Source organism: Amblyomma americanum, chromosome 8, assembly GCF_052857255.1.
Source record: "Amblyomma americanum isolate KBUSLIRL-KWMA chromosome 8, ASM5285725v1, whole genome shotgun sequence".
NCBI classification, from domain to species: domain Eukaryota; kingdom Metazoa; phylum Arthropoda; class Arachnida; order Ixodida; family Ixodidae; genus Amblyomma; species Amblyomma americanum.
The window spans coordinates 23,104,133-23,124,593 of record NC_135504.1 but is presented as its reverse complement, the minus strand read 5'-3'; the positions used below and the strand labels follow the sequence as shown (position 1 = coordinate 23,124,593).

General features: G+C 47.3%; 1 protein-coding gene across 2 annotated transcripts in view; it reads left to right on the top strand.

Annotated features, from left to right (window-relative positions):
- Nucleotides 1-259: 259 nt before the first annotated feature.
- Nucleotides 260-20,461, top strand: part of LOC144101106 (ras-related protein Rab-37-like) — a 130,919-nt gene continuing 110,717 nt past the window's right edge. Inside the window, exons 1-2 of one of the 2 annotated variants that reach the window (XM_077634128.1) lie at nucleotides 260-507; nucleotides 8,796-8,906. In XM_077634128.1, coding sequence (XP_077490254.1) covers nucleotides 370-507; nucleotides 8,796-8,906 — 249 coding nt within the window. In that variant the 5' untranslated portion in view covers nucleotides 260-369. Of the gene's footprint in view, nucleotides 508-8,795; nucleotides 8,907-9,818; nucleotides 10,259-20,461 lie in introns of those variants that run through there. The other variant, XM_077634127.1, reaches the window with a different exon arrangement.

Below are 20,461 nucleotides of genomic sequence, written 5' to 3'. Positions count from 1 at the left end.
GCTTCCGCGTAGGTCGGCAGTAGGCCGACAAGCCCCTTGGCCTTCGAAAGCTCTGGCTGCAACAGCTGCAGTCTCTTACTCGCGATCTCCTCCGCGTCGTCTGCTACGAAAAAAAAAAAAAGGCGCGTAGCAGACGACGCGGTTGTTTTCATAGCCGAAGCCGTAGCCGTACGGAAGGCCGTATCGATCCGCACTTCGGGAGGCGCGAAGATGTGGGTGGGTGGGCCGCGGGCGGTAAGAGATGGTGGGATGGGGGGGGAGAGGGGGGTGCTATAGCGTAGCCTGGTGCCGGGTATAAGGCTGCGTCCGTCGACTGGGGGCGCAGCGACCGCGGGTCCTGCGAGCCGTGGTCGAAGGCTCTCGGCAAAGATGGCCGCCGCCGCGGACTCCGATGGGGGCGCGGGACTGCGGGTCGTCAGCAACGGCCAGGACAAACCGCGGCTCCAGGCCCGGGGCTCAACGGGATACCTGCTCGAAGACCCGGACGCAGACGACATCATACACAAGGTGGGCCCCGAGCAGACGACCCGAGCGCCGGGTCGCGGCCCGCGCAGACGTTGCCGCACGTTTGACGTTTAGAAGGAGCGGTTCGTTAACCCCTCCTGAGTGATGCGCCTGGTATCTGGGTTAGTGGGCTTTCGGACTTCTGGCGTTCTTGGAGGTCCCACTGTATCATTGCGGGCTCGGGGTCCGCTTAGACGAAACACGAATGAAGGTTTGAAGTGTTTTGGACTCTAGAAATGCCGCGGATTTGAGTCCATCTTGATGCATTATACCGCGACATGCCGCGATGAAAATATGGCCGGGGACTGAAATGGTTTGATCGGGACAGCTGACGGGTGAGATGTACGGGCAGAACGCTAGTGGTTGTGCAAGAGCCAGTCCCTGGCCTAGTTATATCCTCGCCGAATGCTGGGGTCGCGTCCCGCGGAGCGTCGTTTGTGGCTTTTCGTCAGCAGTCGGTACGATGGAAAACCCGCCCGTTACACTATACCGTTGGATAGATAACGGCAGCAGCATGCAGTGATTGTGGTCTGTACAGCGTGACGAGGAGAGCGTAAAAGCATATCCCGTTTGTTATCTTATCTGTCAATTACGTTTATTGTCTCCCATTGCTACGTAGTATCTCAGTTTCCGACACCTGCATGCTGTCTATCTGAAAAAACTAAGAACGTTGCCCGGGAACTCAGCTAAATTTTATGATCAGACCTCGTTAAAGATAAACAGACTTTAGTTGTTAGCTTGCTCTAAAGGTACCGAGTTCCACAGATAACATTTTGTGACATTAGACGCTCTATACGGGTTCAAAAGGTCTAATTATTTTAATGCTCTATAGGTACCTAATTTTGGAGATAACATTTAGCGTCATCAGACGTTCTATACCAGTTCAAAAGGTCAAATTTTTTAAATATTGACCAGGAATCACTTCGCCTCAACCAGGTTAGCTATCGCTTGTCGTAACACCGGTATCAATATGGCCTGGTTAGAAAAAGTTTGTTTAACGTTCCCAAGGAGACATGCAGTCCGAACGGGAAACATATAGAACACTAGACAAGACGCATATAAGAACTAAGACGACAAGAAAAACACACTAGTATACAAGATGGATCGCTGAATAAAAATGTACAGAAACAAGATAAACATTACATTTATGAAAATATATTTATCAAAATTATTCAATGTGGCATGCGCTCTGCCTTAGTAATTTCTGGTTTGATTTGGTTTATGAGGGTTTAACGCCCCATAGCGACTCAGGCTATGAGTGACGCTGTAGTGAAGGGCTCCGGAGATTTCGACCACCTGGGGTTCTTTAACGTGCGCTGACATCGCACAGTACATGGGCCTCTAGAATTTCGCCTCCATCGAAATTCGACCGCCGCGGCCGGGATCGAACCCGCGTCTTTCGGGTCAGCAGCCGAGCGCCATAACCACTGAGCCACCGCGGCGGCTAGTAATTTCTGTTTCTCGGATGCGCGCTAAGTATAGTAGCGACATCTGGAGAGGCGATACTTCAACCAAAAATGTATAAAGTCATCGCTGGGTCGCTCTCTAGCTATTAATAGCGCGACACGCAGGCGCCTTTCTCCTGAGCGCCTGGACAGCTGAGAAATGCTTCACAAAAGCCCTCTTCAAGCTGCAATGAAATTACTGCTAATGAGTTTTTCGCCCGTGTATTTAGAGCGCCGACAGGCCGCGAGTGAATGCAAAGACGATGTACTCTGGAAGTTCTTTTTTCTCTTTTTTGAATTATTCCACCTTCCTGTCCACATCTTGAGCACATAAAGAAGTAACCTGCACGTATTGTTTACTGTTGTGTGATCTTTGCATTCGTAGGAGGAGCTCAAGCGTGAACCTTTGCTACCATTCTTTAATATATATATATATATATATATATATATATATATATATATATATATATATATCTGTGTGTGTGTGTGTGTGTGTGTGTGTGTGTGTGTGTGTGTGTGTGTACCACAAGTGATTTCTGGTAGCTGATTTGGTCAATATAATATAAAATCACCAAAAATTGAAGAAACATAACAGGATTTAATTCACGACGTTTCGGCTGGAGGACCAGCCTCGAAAAAGGCTGATATATATATATATATATATATATATATATATATATATATATATATATATATATATATATATATATATATATATATATATATATATATATATATATATATATATATATATATATATATATATATATATATAACGATGGCATAACGATTATAACATCAATGTGTCAAAATATATTTGCCCGTCCCAGACTCGACCGACACGACACAAACATGCGCTCACTCTAACTGATTATTCCTATCGCACAGATGCACTTAAACATTCATTTTTTCCTGTAGCCATCCGAGAATGGAACAAACTGGATGCCTCGATTACTCATGCGCCGACCTTAACAACGTTCGCTACAAGGCTCGAGGCCGGTATTGCCGCAGAGTAACGCTCTCAGTGATGCACATGGGCCTCTGGGTATTCATAATCCGTTTCACATCCGTTCTTTCTTGTCGTCTTAATCAGTGCATCACCCCTTGCGTAGTCATAGTTTGTTTTCCTGGGTTCAATTGTCCGCTATCCTTCAGTATTATTATTGTTTCCAACATATACTTATCTTGTCTTGAGCGCCAAGGTTTTTTTTTTTTTCGCTTCTACGTGCATGTTGTTCACTGTTAGCCGTGTTTGATCACTTCATATGGTAACCTTGTCTGGAGCCGATTGTACATAGTTTGTCCTCAAGTAGGCAAATGAACCACTGTTCTACCAGATTTATCTTTGCATGTGTCCTTGCCGCATTTTGAAATTTCCTTGTGTTGTGTGATGTAGTTCTTGCCTCATTGTAACTGTTGTGTATGCCCACCTGCTAGGGCCCCGTAAAGGGGCCTGCAGTATTGAAAATAAATAAATAAATAAATAAATATATATATATATATATATATATATATATATATATATATATATATATATATATATATATATATATATATATATATATATATATATATATATATATATATATATATATATATATATATATATATATATATATATATATATATATATATATAGCTGACAAAGTTAAGGAAATCAGGGGCTCGTTTTTGATAAACTTATGAAGGGAGCCAACAGTCACCGAAACCAAGGTGCACCTTGGTTTCGGTGACTGTTGGCTCTCTTCATAAGTTTATATATATATTGTGACAGAAGCCAACAGCCACAGTAAGCAAGGCGCCGGGGGGATTTTTTTAATTTTCTTTCTTAATATATCTCTATATATTGTGAACAAATGCGTGCAATGAATGATGACGAAAGACCCACAAGTGCGATTACGTATTGAACGCTTCTCCTTCTCGTTGACCTGCTGTGTATATTTGGCATTGATGTAGTCAACGTCGGCCAACCCAGTTCGTAAATACCAGACCCGCCAGAGAAACACCCTGGCACGCATTACATGCACCCATTAAATGCTGGGAACATGGAAAACATTTCTGTCGCAGATAGACTTCTTTCGAACAGTGTGCTATAAACGACACGAGACGTGCACCCGTGATAAAAGAAATTCAGTTCATGCAGTCCGGGCTTGATTAATGTCAGAATTTTTTTTTGCGTTAAATTTCATCCCGTCCTTATCGTCCGCTCCCATGAGGGAGACAAATAGCATGGCGATTAATAATAATAATAATAATAATAATAATAATAATAATAATAATAATAATAATAATAATAATAATAATAATAATTGTTTTGGGGGGGGGGAGTAAATGGCGCAGTATCTGTCTCATATATCGTTGGACAGCTGAACCGCGCAGTAAGGTAAGGAATAAAAGAGGGTTGTGAAAGAAGAAAGGAAGAAGAGGTGCCGTAGTGGAGGGCTCCGGAATAATTTCGGCCACCTGGGGATCTTTAACGTGCACCGACATCGCACAGCACACGGGCGCCATAGCGTTTTGCCTCCATAAAAACGCCGTTGCTGCGGTCGTGTCTCACTTGAGGCAACGGTGAAGAGCAAAATAAACAAAATAGAATGCAGTCGGGATAGAATCATTACATTATTGCGGCCCAGTGGTGTTTCACTGAGAGACGGGGGAAGTATAGAGCACACAGATGTGTCCGGCAATACGTTAACAAACAAGTAAAACAATCCGCACTCCTCCGTTATACTCCAACTCGGGCCAGGTAGAAGGCAACCATTGTTTTCCGTACGTTATATTCAATCCTTATCGTCCACCTCCCCTACAGAAAGAGCACGGCTATAACCAGGACTTGCAAGACGTCCATTAGAACCGGGCATGTAAGAGAAAAGGAATACGGTGGAATAGAATCGTGCTATTCCGGATCTATAGTCTCTCACTGGGAGAGAACGGTGGAAATGGAAGGAGAGATATGCCCCTACCGATAAGCTTCCCAGATAAGGGGAGCATCCGAGGTCCTCCCGTGAGAGCGCTCCACCTCGGGCGGCGCCAGCGGCCATCGAGCGACCGCCGCGGGCAATTATTCCGGCCCTCCCCCGAAAATAGCCCTGTCGCGTGCAACCCGACGTCGCCGGCTGCGCTGCTGCTGCCGCGTCGATGAGCCGAGCGCGCCTCGCCTCTACTCTTTCTTCCGTCTGCTTATGTCTTCTCTCTCTCTCTCTCTCTTCTCTCTATTTGTTCTTTATTATTGCGTGTCCACGCCTGTTCCACTGGCAACCACTGCCCTGCACTTTAGCCCAGGCTGGGTGAGCTGTGCGTAATCTGAGTCACGGAGTGCTCGCTGTACAGACACACTCGCCATCAATGTCGGAGGGGCCTCAGTTTGATTTATGGATCTTTGACGCTAACGTGAAGGACCAGTCTCTGCTCATCGTGATTGGCACCGGTGTCCCATGTTTACGTGATTATTTATACGTATAGCAATACTCTGCAAAAGCAAACTATAGAGTATATGCAGTGCTCTATTCCGTGTTTTGCCAAAACTTAAAGCCCCCGCCGCGGTGGCTCAGTGGTTAGGGCGCTCGACTACTGATCCGGAGTTCCCGGGTTCGAACCCGACCGCGGCGGCTGCGTTTTTATGGGGGAAAAACGCTAAGGCGCCCGTGCGCTGTGTGATGTCAGTGCACGTTAAAGATCCCCAGGTGGTCGAAATTGTTCCGGAGCCCTCCACTACGACACCTCTCTCTTCCTTTCTTCTTTCACTCCCTCCTTTATTTCTTCCCATCCGGCGCGGTTCAGGTGTCCAACGATATATGAGACAGATACTGCGCCATTTCCTTTCCCCCTAAAACCAATTATTATTATTATTATAAAACTTAAAGAACTGGGTCGACAGCGCGGGATTGAAAACGTGTCTGTAAGTCTGCGTGTAGCTCCGGAACGTCGTGCTGCAACGTCCACAGCGCAGCGATCAAAGGGAGATCGTACGAATATAAATAGAAATAAGTTACAGAAGAATTCGTTACACGAGGAGGTTAAATAAATTTTGCTCCTGGAGCCGTGTAATCGAACGATGTTACATTCAAATGAAAGTTTGCAATGTCCTTCTTTTCCAGGACCGCACCACTTTTTGACATGGTCCCCACCATTGCAGATACTCTATAGCCACACCAGTGTACTAGTTTATGTATGCTGTCGCGATTTCTTCAGACTCCTGACCATTGTCGATGCTCTTTCCGCAGACCGATGCAACTAGTCCTTGTCTGCTATTCCGTGGTCCCCATCATTGCCAATGCTCGTTCGCTACAACGGTGCACTAGTTCGTATGCGTGGTCTCTGTCATCGCTGATGCCCTCTCGCTAGATCGGTGCACTAGTTAATGCATGCTACTGCGTGCTTCCCACTATTTTCGATGCTCTTTCGCCACACCGGTGCGCTAGTTCGTGTAGATTGTCCCGGGTGAGGCAAGGCAGCATTTGGCGTCACCAGCGAGGGCAGCATTGGGGATCTGTTCGTTTTACACGAAGTGCGCACTATTCCGACGTTCCCTAATCTTGGGAATCGTCCCGAAAAACAATGTAAAGGAAAGTTGAGCCCGGAAGTCCGCACTCATTCTTTTATTCAACGTGGGACGAACACGAAAGACGTGAGTTCGATCCCGGCCGCGGTGGTCGAATTTCGATGGAGGCGAAATTCTAGAGGCCCGTGTACTGTGTGATGTCAGTGCATGTTAAATAACCCCAGGTGGTCGAAATTTCCGGATCGCTTCACTACGGCGTCCCTCATAGCCTGAGTCGCGTTGAGACGTTAAACTCCCATAAACCAAACCAAACATGGGACGAACTAGTGCAGCAGTGGTGGAAGTGAATCTTTGCTGGCCGGGACTATGGCAAGGAGTGATGGCCTTCTGGGAAAGAGGGCGTTGTCGACGTCCATTTGAATGCAACGCGTGCCAGTTACATCACTCGATAAGAAAGTCCGGCCCATGAGGCACTGTCACGATGTTATTAATTATTATTAATTGGTTTTTGGGGAAAGGAAATGGCGCAGTATCTGTCTCATATATCGTTGGACACCTGAACCGCGCCGTAAGGGAAGGGATAAAGGAGGGAGTGAAAGAAGAAAGGAAGAAATAGGTGCCGTAGTGGAGGGCTCCGGAATAATTTCGACCACCTGGGGATCTTTAACGTGCACTGACATCGCACAGCACACGGGCGCCTTAGAGTTTTTCCTCCATAAAAACGCAGCCGCCGCGGTCGGGTTCGAGCCTGTCACGATGGAAAGAACCTCTTTGTGGACGTGCCGGTCTGCTCGTATAACATTTCTAAACAATGCAATACACTTCCCTTGACAAAGCTTGAAGAGAAACCAGGGCAGGCTGAGATTTAAAACGGCTGCATCAGCATGCCTACTCGCTTCTTCGTCTTCTCAACTAAAAAAAGCGATGTGAAATCAGGTTAATGGTTTTAAAATGTTCCGTTTTCATTGTCCATGACGTATGCTCCTGCGTAAAAAAATGCTTCTACGATTATGATTTCTCGTAATTGTGTTTCACTAGTGCAGCTGTTTACGCTTTTGATACTTGCGATTCGATGAAGAGTCGTCACCAACTACTGTGCGGAGCGCACCCCGAAAGGCTTCTCGTTGCCGGTGACGTCACAGGCCACGTGATAGTGACACAATGGTCACGTGACGCGCGCCTTTGCTGAAAGGCGAACTTGATGTCTAATCTAGCTTATAAAACTCGGCTCAGCGTTCTAGCACCGCATTGAAGCACTAATGGTGGATCTTTTAGCACTCAATTTTAAGATAAAACGTTCCCAATACTGGCATGCCTATATTAGGCGCCAGGCCATGCTTCTTGTTAAACGACTTTGCCCTCGCATTATAATCATTGCTCTATCTGCTTGAGTAAGAATATTTTTTCCTGGGTTAATTTGAACGAACTAGCTACGTTTAAATCTATCATGAATGTTGTCGGTAGTCTGACATTTTGCTGCTGCACGCATGGAATATTTAGTATGGGATTTAATCTCAATAAAATATAATTTGCGAACGATGCTCGTTTCAGTCACTGCACGCGTGCAATTTCGACCATAATACACAAAGTGTAACACTTTCAGTTCTTCGTTCATTGCTGATTATTTGCCAATCTTTCATTTCGGTTCAACAAAAGCGGCTTCTTATATAAGCGATCACACCTGGGCTATTTAGGCGTAGAGTGCTTGAAGCGTATTTTACACTACGTAGATATTGTGAGAGTGTTGAGCAAAATAGACAGCCAGTTTTTGCTCGAGGAATTTTTCCAACTTTGGTGTTTTGCTTTTTCCTGATTCACAATTGCCGTGAACGATTGTTAATGTACAGTCGGGGACAAAAGTCTCTGGACCACGTGTTCCTCAAACAAAGCTCATATCTTTGCTATTATCCGGCGGCTGGAGACCACACATGCGGAGATAAAAGAACAAAATACTGACTTTCACCTCCACAAGTGCGGTCTCCAGTCTCAGGCTAATAGCACAGCTATGTGCTTCGTTTGAGTAGCACGGTGGATTGGGCCAGTTGGTTGCTATTCATAACGCAGACAAGGTTCGCAGCATAAATACAACACACACAGAAGACAAGGAACACACAAGACACAGTCATGTCGCAACACAATCCTGTCTTGTGTGTTCCTTGTCTTCTGTGTGTGTTGTATTTATGCTGCGAATCTTGTCTTCATTTGAGGAACACATGGTCTAGAGACTTTTGTCCCCGACTGTACATGTGTGGAAACCACACGTGCATTGAAATCACTGATGTACGGTGGCGGCCTCTAGAGTGGAGTAAATATATATGAGCATTAATCCGGCCGTCTGGGCGCAGACGATCCTGGTCGGCGACAGCGGTGTGGGCAAGACGTCTTTGCTGGTGCAGTTCGACCAGGGCAAGTTCCAGACGGGGTCCTTCTCGGCCACCGTCGGCATCGGCTTCACGGTGAGCCAGTCCTCCATCCCGGCCGTAACGGCATTCGAACCGAGATCCTATATAGACTGGACGCCTTACTTGCGCATTGTAGTGAAGCAGGGAACGTACCGTAAGGAAATGAACTTGAAAACATGATGTAACAAACGCAGTCGTAGTGGAAGTTTGTTTGGCAGGACGAATGGCTCAACCTCGCGTTCAGGACAAAATTTCGGTATTTATTTGTTTCCGCTTCTCGTTTGCGCTTAGCGGGGCGGGGTCTCTGGAGTTTATCTGTGGGCTTTTGTGCAAGTATTCAAATGGTACTGATTTCTCAGAAACACTCCAACCGATGACCAATAAGTGAAAGCATTATAAAAAAAACCCACTCAAACAGAACGGTTTTAATAGCAGGCGATTTTAAAGCATTTCTTATCTATTTAATTGCAGCAGTTAGTCCCCATCAGCAGCTTCTCCAATGCGTTCCGCCAAACACACGTTTCACAATTGAATCTGGCGGTTTCCATTCCAGGTCTTTTTTTTTTTTTTTACCCGTGCAATCGGTGTCGCATTCTAGGAGCTCGTTGGAACTAGCAATACTATTCAGTCTCTGAAACGCCCGCCAGAACACATCCAAGCGTTGCCTGAATGGAGAATCAAATAATTGTTCCCCAGCTCAGCACATTTTCACGAGCACTACGAATTTGCTGGATGTCAACTTTTGGCGCCAAACCTGCACGCCACCCCGTGCGCTGTTTAGGTGGCGCCACCTAGCCTCACGGCGCCAAAACAGAGTTTCAGCGCACGCGCAATACGGCCGCATCTGGCTCGCGCTTCGACACCGCTCCGCGCGATGGCGGCACCGTCTTGTTTCTTTTCCGTTTTGTTATTTTATGACTCCGGCGGCCCCAACGTGTCGCCGCCGTTTCCCAGCGCACTGAGCGTCTGCTCGTGGCAGTGTTGGCAGTGTCGACCACGGCGCTCTACCAAGCAGACGTGACGCGCGGAAATCATGGCGTCTGCTGCACGACTGTTGTTGGAAGTCTCTTCGCTTTGCTGCTTGCCGTGAAGATTCGGTTCTCGTGAAAAGTGTGGTCGTTGCCGCAGTGTGTTGTCGTGTCTGTCAGTCGAGTCGACGACGCTCTAGGCGGCCCGGAGGCGTCGTGGAGTGTTTTGCGACGACAGGAACGCCCGCGATGTCGTCAAACCCCGCGTCGCCCGTGTCGCGGACCTCGACGGCGCCGAGCTCCGGGCGCGCGTCTCCGGCCCCGCCGATGCCCGCCTGTCCACCGCCCGTCGCCAACGGTAACGGGCCCGCACTGCGCCGGGCAATGCTTCGCCATTCGTCCATCAGCAGCGTCGAATTCTACGACGTGGCCTTCAAGGTGAGTGATTTTAAAGCTTTCAACCTGGCCTTACATTGTATATTCGTAGCCTTGTCATCTCATACGCCACTCCTTGCCGGTTGTGGTGTCCTGAACCGTGCCTCGGCATATGCCACTTCTACCTCCCGTTAAAATGACTTCCTGTTCCTGCTGCGGCACATGTCATTGCTACTTCCCTGTTGTACCTGCACCTTGTATTGGAATATGCCCCCCCCCCCCCCCCCCCCCTTCTTCCCGATCTCCTTTCGTAGTCAAAGTCAAAGTCATTTTGCCATGTTTCAGTGTTGGGCGTGCACAGTTACTTATGAACTCTCCTGTCAACGGCCGACACGCGTCAGCCGTCGATCGACTCAGTTTTATAACCCCTTTGCTTGTCGCTGGGTGTCAATGGGCGGAGTAGTCGACCGTATGGAGTATTAGTGCGGTTGCCTTGCTGAGTGTGGGGCCCTCAGTGGTATCGCTCTGGGCACTACCTCAGTTTACAAGCACAAATTGGGCCCCTTGTAAAAGTGTCCCTAGACAGTTCGTAGCTATTCTGTAAATATCGTAAGGACTGTGTAAAGAAATTTTAGTAATGGCTAGCGGAGGTGACACTTACAGACATTTCTGTACCGGATGCCGGAAAGCAATGGCAGGTGCAGACAAATTATCTTGCCCTTCACAATGCATCGGAAAAAGTTCTACTTCACCTAGTCTTAGACACCAGCCACCGAGCAATTTCTCATAGCGCGGATACTTCGTCATATTTTAATGCTTTGTGTCGTCAAACTCTTCCATCCCTCGGGAGCACTGTGACTAGCAGATGTGATAAAATGCTCATCTCACCCTTTCTGGTGGAAACTGCTGCAATTACTGCGAGTCATAGCCCTTTTACCGGAATTCCGACTCGTGCGAAAGTGTCGCTGACCGCGTGTAAACCCGACCGGACTGCTCACAGTGCACGGCTTCTAACGATAAACCCAAGCGTCTTTACCGAGTATGCGAGTGGATACGACATTTGATCACCTGTGCGTAAAGTACACCGCTGCGTTGTTGCGAAACTGAGCTTCCACGAATTTAATATGCCGCTTTGGAAAACACAGTTTCATACACAAAATAGTGATATGCTGTTGCGGCACGCCGTCTGCTTTCATTCCTCTCTGCTATTGGATACATCTATATGATGTAGCAACTCTCTGTCACGCTCCTGGCGTCCTCGTCACAGATCATGATCCACTGCATTCAAGCATTGTTACGCCGTATACACATCAACGCTTAGCTCCATCTGCAAGCTCCAATCTGTTCTCCACTGTGAGCATCGGCCTCAACATGTGTACGTGCACAAAAAGCTTGATCTCTCGACTACTGATCCGGAGTTCCCGGGTTCGAACCCGACCGCGGCGGCTGCGTTTTTATGGAGGCAAAACGCTAAGGCGCCCGTGTGCTGTGCGATGTCAGTGCACGTTAAAGATCCCCAGGTGGTCGAAATTATTCCGGAGCCCTCCACTACGGCACCTCTCTCTTCCTTTCTTCTTTCACTCCCTCCTTTATCCCTTCCCTTACGGCGCGGTTCAGGTGTCCAACGATATATGAGACAGATACTGCGCCATTACCTTTCCCCAAAAAACCAATTATTATTAACGCATTTAAACACCCGCCGCGCATGCTGTGGAGGAGGAAATAATCTCGATACTTGAGTTGAATCCTTGAAGTCAAATAATTCTACCCTTGCTACATCAGCCATAATGTGACTAATGGTTTTTTGGTACATATTGTTTGATATCTAATGGCAAAAAAAGAAAACAATAACAAAAATGAGCAGTTATTTCCTTATATCCAATAAGGTCATTGAACTGTGCCGGCGCTGAGCCCTGCTACCGCACCACACGGTGCACATACGGGGAACGCACGATTTTTTTTTGTAGTTGGGTCGTCTGCCACATGTGGCTTTGCGGTGTGCATTGACACCATACACGTCACCACCCGTGGGTCTGGCGCACCCATGCAATAGACCGTGCACATCTTTCTCTCTCCCTCTCGTTCATACCTTTCCTCACGGTGCGGACGATGTATTTGAGGTGTACACCGTGGGTGGTTGCGGTGGTGAAAACATCTATTGCCAAGCAATACAGAGGGGGGCAAACCCTCTAACATGGCACGAGGCAACCGTTAGTGAGTGAGCATTTCCTTCCCACACAACATTTTCCTTAGAATCGCGAAAACGCAGTAAATAGTCGCACAGTTCTTAAACTTGAAGCGAAACGCAAAAGGCACACGTGTTCTGCACGATGTCAGTGCACGTCAAAGGTTTCTAGGGGATCTAAATTATTCCTGAGCCCATAGGTCATTGACGAAAGAAGAAGAAATCACCATCGGACGCTCGCAGACGAATGCATACCCTCGCGATAGTTTCATTCACAAGATACATTCAATGACATATCAGGACGCATGCCAATTCTGCGGAGAACACTCCAACTTGTATCGCACAATATGTGCATGTAACGAAAGACAAGCGAAAACCGAAAATACCAAGCTTCGCCACGGACACCAATCGACCCGCCATCATCACCGGTCACGCTTATTTGATGCGGCACTCAGGCTATACAGCGCAAAAATCCACCCGAGAAACAAAATCCGCAAAATCTTTGGCTACTGATCCGGAGTTCCCGGGTTCGAACCCGACCGCGGCGATTGCGTTTTTATAGAGGCAAACTGCTAAGGCGCCCGTGTGCTGTGCGAAGTCAGTGCACGTTAAAGATCCCCAGGTGGTCGAAATTATTCCGGAGCCCTCCACTACGGCACCTATTTCTTCCTTTCTTCTTTCACTCCCTCCTTTATCCCTTCCCTTACGGCGCGGTTCAGGTGTCCAAAGATATATGAGACAGATAATGCGCCATTTCCTTTCCCCCCAAAACCAATTATTATTATTATTATTACTACTATTACTATTATTATTAATCTGTCGTATGCTGTCGAGTCCCGGACGTCGTCCCGCAAGGTCTAAATCGCTTCCGATGCTTGACCTTATAGTAACGCTGTGAGAAACACACTGAGGTATGTGCGAACTATGGGCGAATGCGGGAGGCCACCGTGTAATTATTTCTGACCATCCTAAATTAGCCCATTCGTTACAGCGGGTGTGACATGTCACCGCAGTCCCCATCGTTTCCTGCCTCTCCCTTGTTCTGCTTTAACAAAGCGCGAGCGACAAGCAGACTAAGGCGACGGCTTGCCGACAAAGATGAATGCGTCGGCAACAGCTGTCTCAATAATGTGCCGAGGGGTGAACGCAGGGAATGACACATTACCAGCGCGTACCGATCATGTCAGGATGTAATATACGTTACGACACACCACTTCCTCTTCCCTTATCGCGTCGCCTCCCTTGTATTACCCGAAACAACCAGAACTGCGCGAGAGACGCGTGAAAGAGAGCCTTTCTGGCTTCGTATACAGGTCATAGCGGAATTTTAGTAAAAGAGTATAGTTACTCATTAGCAACCCTGGCCCACCGCGGTGGCTCAGTGGTTGGAGCGCTTGGCTACTGATCCGGAGTTCCCGGGTTCGAAACCGACCGCGGCGGCTGCGTCTTTAAGGAGGAAAAACGCTAAGGCACCCCTGTGTTGTGCGATGTCAATACACGTGAAAGATTCCCCAGGAAGTCGAAAATATTCCGGAGCCCTCCACTACGGGACCTCTTTCTTATTTTGTTATTTCACTCCCTCCTTTATCCCTTCCCTTACGGCGCGGTTCACGTGTCCAACGATATATGAGACAGATACTGAGCCTTTTACGTTCCCCCAAAACCATTATTATTATTATTATTTATTAATATCTACCGAAACGCAGTCATACGGCTGCACAAAGGAAAGCTGTACAGACTTGCTTCGTTAACGGCTTGGTTTCAAAAGCCGCTGGTGTTGGTTCAATGTCTAAAGGAATTCCCCATGGAGCTGTGGATTCCCAATAAAGGAGTCAGCTTTCACGGCACCTTTCTGTAGTTCAAGAAAAATTCGTCCTAGTCCGGGATTCGAACCCGGGGCTCCTTTAAAGAGATGTACTCATCCTCGAGAAATTCCCTTGAACAATTGAACCAGTGCCAGTAGTGGAGCGGAGGCGGCTTTTGAAACCAAGTTGTTCACAAAGGAAGCTGTAAGAAGTTTTATTGGTAGGTTGATACTTTCGTTTTTATTGGAGAACGTAGGAAGATCGCTACATATGATCGGTACTTTAAAGACGAGCTGTCAGCGTGCACTGGGTCGTCATTCGTGTGGAGCGTCGTGATTTGGTTTGCGCTCTTTACCTGGAACCGGGATCGTCTTGATGGAGATTTCACCTGGTTATTTACTTCAAGGAAATTCTGAAATCACGAAACATTTTTCCAGCTACCACCATAACGTCTCCACGGGATTCCGATATCCGCTGGAAGCAGCGATTTTATAACAGTTAAGTATACGGTGTAAATTCATTGGTTTTCAGAGGGTCACAATGATTGTACTATGCATGAAATAGAAGAAAAAATATTGAGGAAATGGTCGAGCCTCGACAATTCGGATTTGAAAGCGAGCGGAGATTTGTTCTAATTACGGGTAGTTCGAATTCAGAGGTTCCCGACATGACATCACTTAATGCAGATGGCGCTGATGGTACCAAGACCGTCACTTCGAATAAACCGGAAGATCGAATAAATCGAGTTTGAATTAACTGAGATTTCAGTATTGAGGTCGAGTAGGAACCGCGCTTCGAAGCGCCGCTGCTTTTATGCAGCCTGCTAAAGCTTATGGAACAAGCGATTTTATGCAGCGATGAAACAAGCGAGCTCTGCCAAACTTTTTTTTATTTTGTATTAATTACGATGCTTCAAGGGTTGTGCATATAAATTGGAAGCCTATATGCATAGGCTGTTTTTAGTTGATGATGATGAATGTTTATGACGCAAAGACATCTGTGGCCAAAGAGCGCCATGACACAAGGTATTTCTTTTCTCAGGGTGGGATCAAAGACCAATTTCCGAAGCATTTCACCCCAGATAAGCCGAGCACCAGACAGGGCAGATAGCATAACAGCATGCAGTGTACACAGGACCAGGAAGAGGCTTTACAGGAATAGCCTCTTGGAGACTTTCGCAGCTATAAAAACGTAGCCAATGATAAGCAACGCATCAGCACTGGAAGCCAATTCGGGGGCAGATCACTTTCATTGTAAACATGCTTCAGCCGGAGCGTCGTTGGTCTAAAATGCTTTTTCGAGGAAACGGCGGGTTTAGTATTGCGGTCCAAGACATGTTTTCTACATGGTGTGCTGTCTGGTTAAAAAGAATCATGTCGAAGGGCTCATAATCTTTCCGCTGAGTGGCCATCAGATGCCGCACTCTGGGCATATAGATCGGATGGATGGATGAACGGAAGATAGAAGCGTCCCCTTTGAAACGGGTGGTGGCAGTTGCCACCATGCTCGTTTTTTTTTCTTTATATTCCTTTAATGCGTTATAAATCGGTCCATAAATTCTCTATTTTCTTTAAATACATTTTCAATCCCACACTTCTAACTTCATGTCACCTATCTGCTTTTGCGCCACTATTGTTCCAATAGCTTTTTGCTAACTTCTACCGCAACCGCAGATTCATTCACGTGTCTATTTTTATCTCTAAACCCTAGGGCCTCAGGGAGAGTGACTACTCCCGCATCGACATTCGGATGGATACCTTATCACATTCGAGTATAAGGTGTTCAATTGTTTCTACAGATTTACTGCACATTGTACATGTGTCATCTTCTTCGTTGGTAAGTTGAACATCGTTATAATGATGTTGAAGGCGCCCGGCGATTACTTCGTTACGGTCGCATCTTCGTTATAGCCCACGTTGATCGAGCTTCCAAAGAGACTCATCATTCCTTCGTTATGTCCAATACCTCGTTATAATCCGTTTCGTTATAACGAGGTTAGACTTTTCTTTTTGTATCTGCATTGCACAGAGGGCACGGCAGATCGATGTTTGCGCTCTGCAGGATGTCCCAAAACAAATTCACGTTTTCATTTCAATACAACATTCGTTGGCTTCCGACACGTCGCGCAGACTGCGGTTAACGAAATGGAGAGGAACACCCTTTCTGTGGAGCCATATATGTTTTGACAGAGTGTTTTCGTGTGCAGCTAAAAAGAAAACAAAATGTTTCGGTGCAGAAAGAGATCAGCATTTTTTCGCACACGTGCTCCGTTTTGGCATGGCACGGCATTTATTACAGCGGAAGGGCGTTATTTGTGCAGTAGCTATTCACAGCGCGCAAACAGGAAGTGGCACTCGAAAAATGTAGTGCACGCCTGGGTATATGAAGCATATGCAACCGCGCCAATGCTTCAGTAAAAATGAGATCCGGAGTGCGTTTCTGCCGCACCAAACGTTCCGGAGTTCCGTGTTTTAGCTTCTTTGCCTATGCTTTTTGTGCTCTGCGGTCCTGTTTTGTAAAGTGTGCTGCATTTTTATGGAGGCAAAACGCTAAGGCGCCCGTGTGTTGTACGATGTCAGTGCACGTTAAAGATTCCCCAGGTGGTCGAAATTATTCCGGAGCCCTCCACTACGGCAGCTCGTTCTTCCTTTCTTCTTTCACTCCCTCCTTTATCCTTTCCCTTACGGCGCGGTTCAGGTGTCCGACGATGTATGAGACAGATACTGCGCCATTTCCTTTCCCCCCAAAAAACCAATTATTATTATTAGTTTTCCATGAATTCGTTGGTTGCCCCGCCGTGGTGGCTCAGTGGTTAGGGCGCTCGACTACTGATCCGGAGTTCCCGGGTTCGAACCCGACCGCGGCGGCCGCGTTTTTATGGAGGAAAAACGCTAAGGCGCCCGTGTGCTGTGCGATGTCAGTGGACGTTAAAGATCCCCAGGTGGTCGAAATTATTCCGGAGCCCTCCACTACGGCACCTCTTCTTCCTTTCTTCTTTCACTCCTTTATCCCTTCCCTTACGGCGCGGTTCAGGTGTCCAACGATATATGAGACAGATACTGCGCCATTTCCTTTCCCCCCCAAAAACCAATTATTATTATTAGTTTTCCATGAATTCGTTGGTGAAGGAAGGATAGGCGGGCTATCTTGCTTCTAACGTGGAGTGGTTTAATATCATTTGCTGCCATTAACGCTTTATCTCACTCTCCCCATTTTGAATCCGGATTTATTTACATCATTCAATATATAATTAACCCGCCACGGTGGCTCAGTGGTTAGGGCGCTCGACTACTGATCCGGAGTTCCCGGGTTCGAACCCGACCGCGGCGGCTGCGTTTTTATGGAGGCAAAACGCTAAGGCGCCCGTGTGCTGTGCGATGTCAGTGGACGTTAAAGATCCACAGGTGGTCGAAATTATGCCGGAGCCTTCCACTACGGTGCCTATTTCTCTTTCTTCTTTCACTCCATCCTTTATCCCTTCCCTTACGGCGCGGTTCAGGTGTCCAACGATATATGAGACAGATACTGCGCCATTTCCTTTCCCCCCCAAAAAAACAATTAAAACAACAATATATAATTATGTATTGACCAAACAAAGCAGAGGGTCGAATAGATCAAGCCTAAAACAGACAAGACGCAGCGTGACTCGGTGCCGAATGACATTCATGGTGTGGACGAATTCCTTTCGTTAATTGTGCGCAGAAAGAAAGGACATTTGAACCCATCTATGCCAGCGATACACTGGGTCAGCGAACCGGTATGATGACGGCGCGTGTGTCGAGTCAGCAAAGGTGCGGTAAATGCGTCTGTCGATGCAGTGGCAGTGTTTTGATTCGAAAGCTTTACGAGTCTCATTACGAGAAAAGCCGACGGCGTGTGCGTATGTGTGTACTCGGAGATGGTACAGAAAATGCCAGCGATGGCAAGAAACACAGGGTGACCTCATCAAGCGGCCGTAGGATGCACACATAGAGCTGAGCACCGCCACTCCAGACAACGCTGTGCATGTCATTCATCTATATATACTCGCCACTGGTCGGTCTTATGTGGTCTCCAGTTTCTCCGACAGTCATACCAAAATTGTGACGCACCACTTCTTGATCGTACAGCATTCCGGGTGGTCTCATTAGATTTCTCGTTGCATACAGATTACATGTTCTAGTCAGGTTGGAGGCTAGCTTACGACAGGGGTTCGAACTGACAGCATATTGCACCTTGAATGCCTTTTGTATGCCTTCCCAGACTCTTTACACCTTCCTTTAAGGCGCGGTTGAGGTGTCCTCCGAGATGTGACACAGTTACGGCGCCGTTTCCTTTCCTGGAAAACCTGTTTTAGCATTAAAACCGTGCCACAGCGGTGGCTCAGTGGTTATGGCACTCGGTTGCTGACCCGAAAGACGCGGGTTCGATCCCGGCCGCGGCGGTCGCATTTCGATGGAGGCGAAATTCTAGAGGCCCATGTACTGTGCGATGTCAGTGCACGTTAAAGAACTCCAGGTGGTCGAAATTTCCGGAGCCCTTCACTACGCCGTTCTTCATAGCCTGAGTCGCTTAAGGACGGTAAGCCCCCATGAACCATAACCGATAAACCAGTATCAAAACTCTGATGCAACCGTTCGTCGTAGAGCATTCGGGGTGATGTCAGAAGCGCGCGAGTGTGTTTTTGTGGGTGTCAATGCACACAGGGACAGTAAGCAGTCCTAAGAGTCTCTGCCAAATTCTTTATTTAACTAATGATGAAAGGAAATGTAGTTTGTGCGATGTCGTTTGATCTGGGTAACTGCTAATATCAGGGACGCCAACGCGCCAGTCCTAATGTTCGTTAGACAGGCAAGCCGCATTCTTCGAGGTCGTCGTCATCTCCAGATTGAACCAATTCTGTTGGCTATGCACCACACTACAAGGCGGAACTATTTTCGTTTTTATCCGAAGCAGCTGGATACCACTACCTTCCATTAATAGAGCGAAACTTCGTTTCCAAGTAAGGTGCAAACATTTCATTCGAGCGACTCTTGTCAGGGCGTGTGCAGCTGCTGCCGGGATCCCAGCGCTGCCAAACACGTGTTGGGGACCTGTCTAGCGCACTGAGAGACGCGAGGAGGAATATTACTCGGCATTCCAGAAGACATACGACCTCGACCACTCTGAGCGCAGCTTGCAACAACACGAATCGAAGGTATGCTACAATAAAGTCTGACCTTAGGCCGCACTCGAGCGCTGACTGTGTGTTTTGACGCGGTACAATGGGGGAAATAATACAAGGTCATATTCTTTAACTAAGGGGGGGGGGGGGGGGATATCTCAACTACGGTCGCATTTTAAGGACAGACCTGCAGCACTTCTTTAGTGCGTGAAGCAACTGAAGCATCATAGTTTATTTCTTATTTACAGCAGTCGAAAAGCCAGTTACCATAACTAGCAACTGAAATCTTTCCGCTGTGGCTCAGTGGTTTGGGCGCTCGGCTACTGATCCGGAGTTCCCGGGTTCGAACCCGACCGCGGCGGCTGCGTTTTTATGGAGGCAAAACGCAAAGGCGCCCGTGTGCTGTGCGGTGTCAGTGCATGTTAAAGATTCCCAGGCGGCCGAAATTGTTCCGGAGCCCTCCACTACGGCACCTCTTTCTTCCTTTCTTCTCTCAGCCCTCCTCTATCCCTTCCCTTACGGCGCGGTTCAGGTGTCCGCCGAGGTGTGAGACAGATACTGCGCCATTTCCTTTCTCCAAAAACCTTTTTTCAATGTTTGCCGAAGGTGGACATACTTAAGGGGTCACCGGGGACAGATTGAAGTTGGGCGCTATCCATAGATTACCGCATTACGACAAAAAAGCTGCTATCACTGAAAACAGAGCTTTTTTTAAGCAAGAAAAGGACAAAAACGAAATACAGCTGTCGCCACGATACCGGTCGTTTTTGCAAGTACAGTGCGGTTACATCAAGACTAAGCTCGTTTCTCTCTCTCTCTTTTTTTTTTCGGGGGGGGGGGGGGGTACTAGAGCCTATGTGACACGTCCAGTCACTTGCAAATGGTGGTGAAAAAACAGCGCACAAGCAGACACAGACAGAAAGAAGGGGACAAGCGCTGAACTAGCAACTGAGGTTTTATTGAGAAGCATGGCGAAATATATACAGCACAGCATACAGCATTCAAAAAACATATAAACAGCACATAAAAGGCGGATAAGAAGCCAGCATCCAAAATCATCGCTTAACGTTGCATATCCAAGAAGCTGCTTTACTTGCAAATGGTTGTCACGAAGTACGTTCCGGTCTAGACGT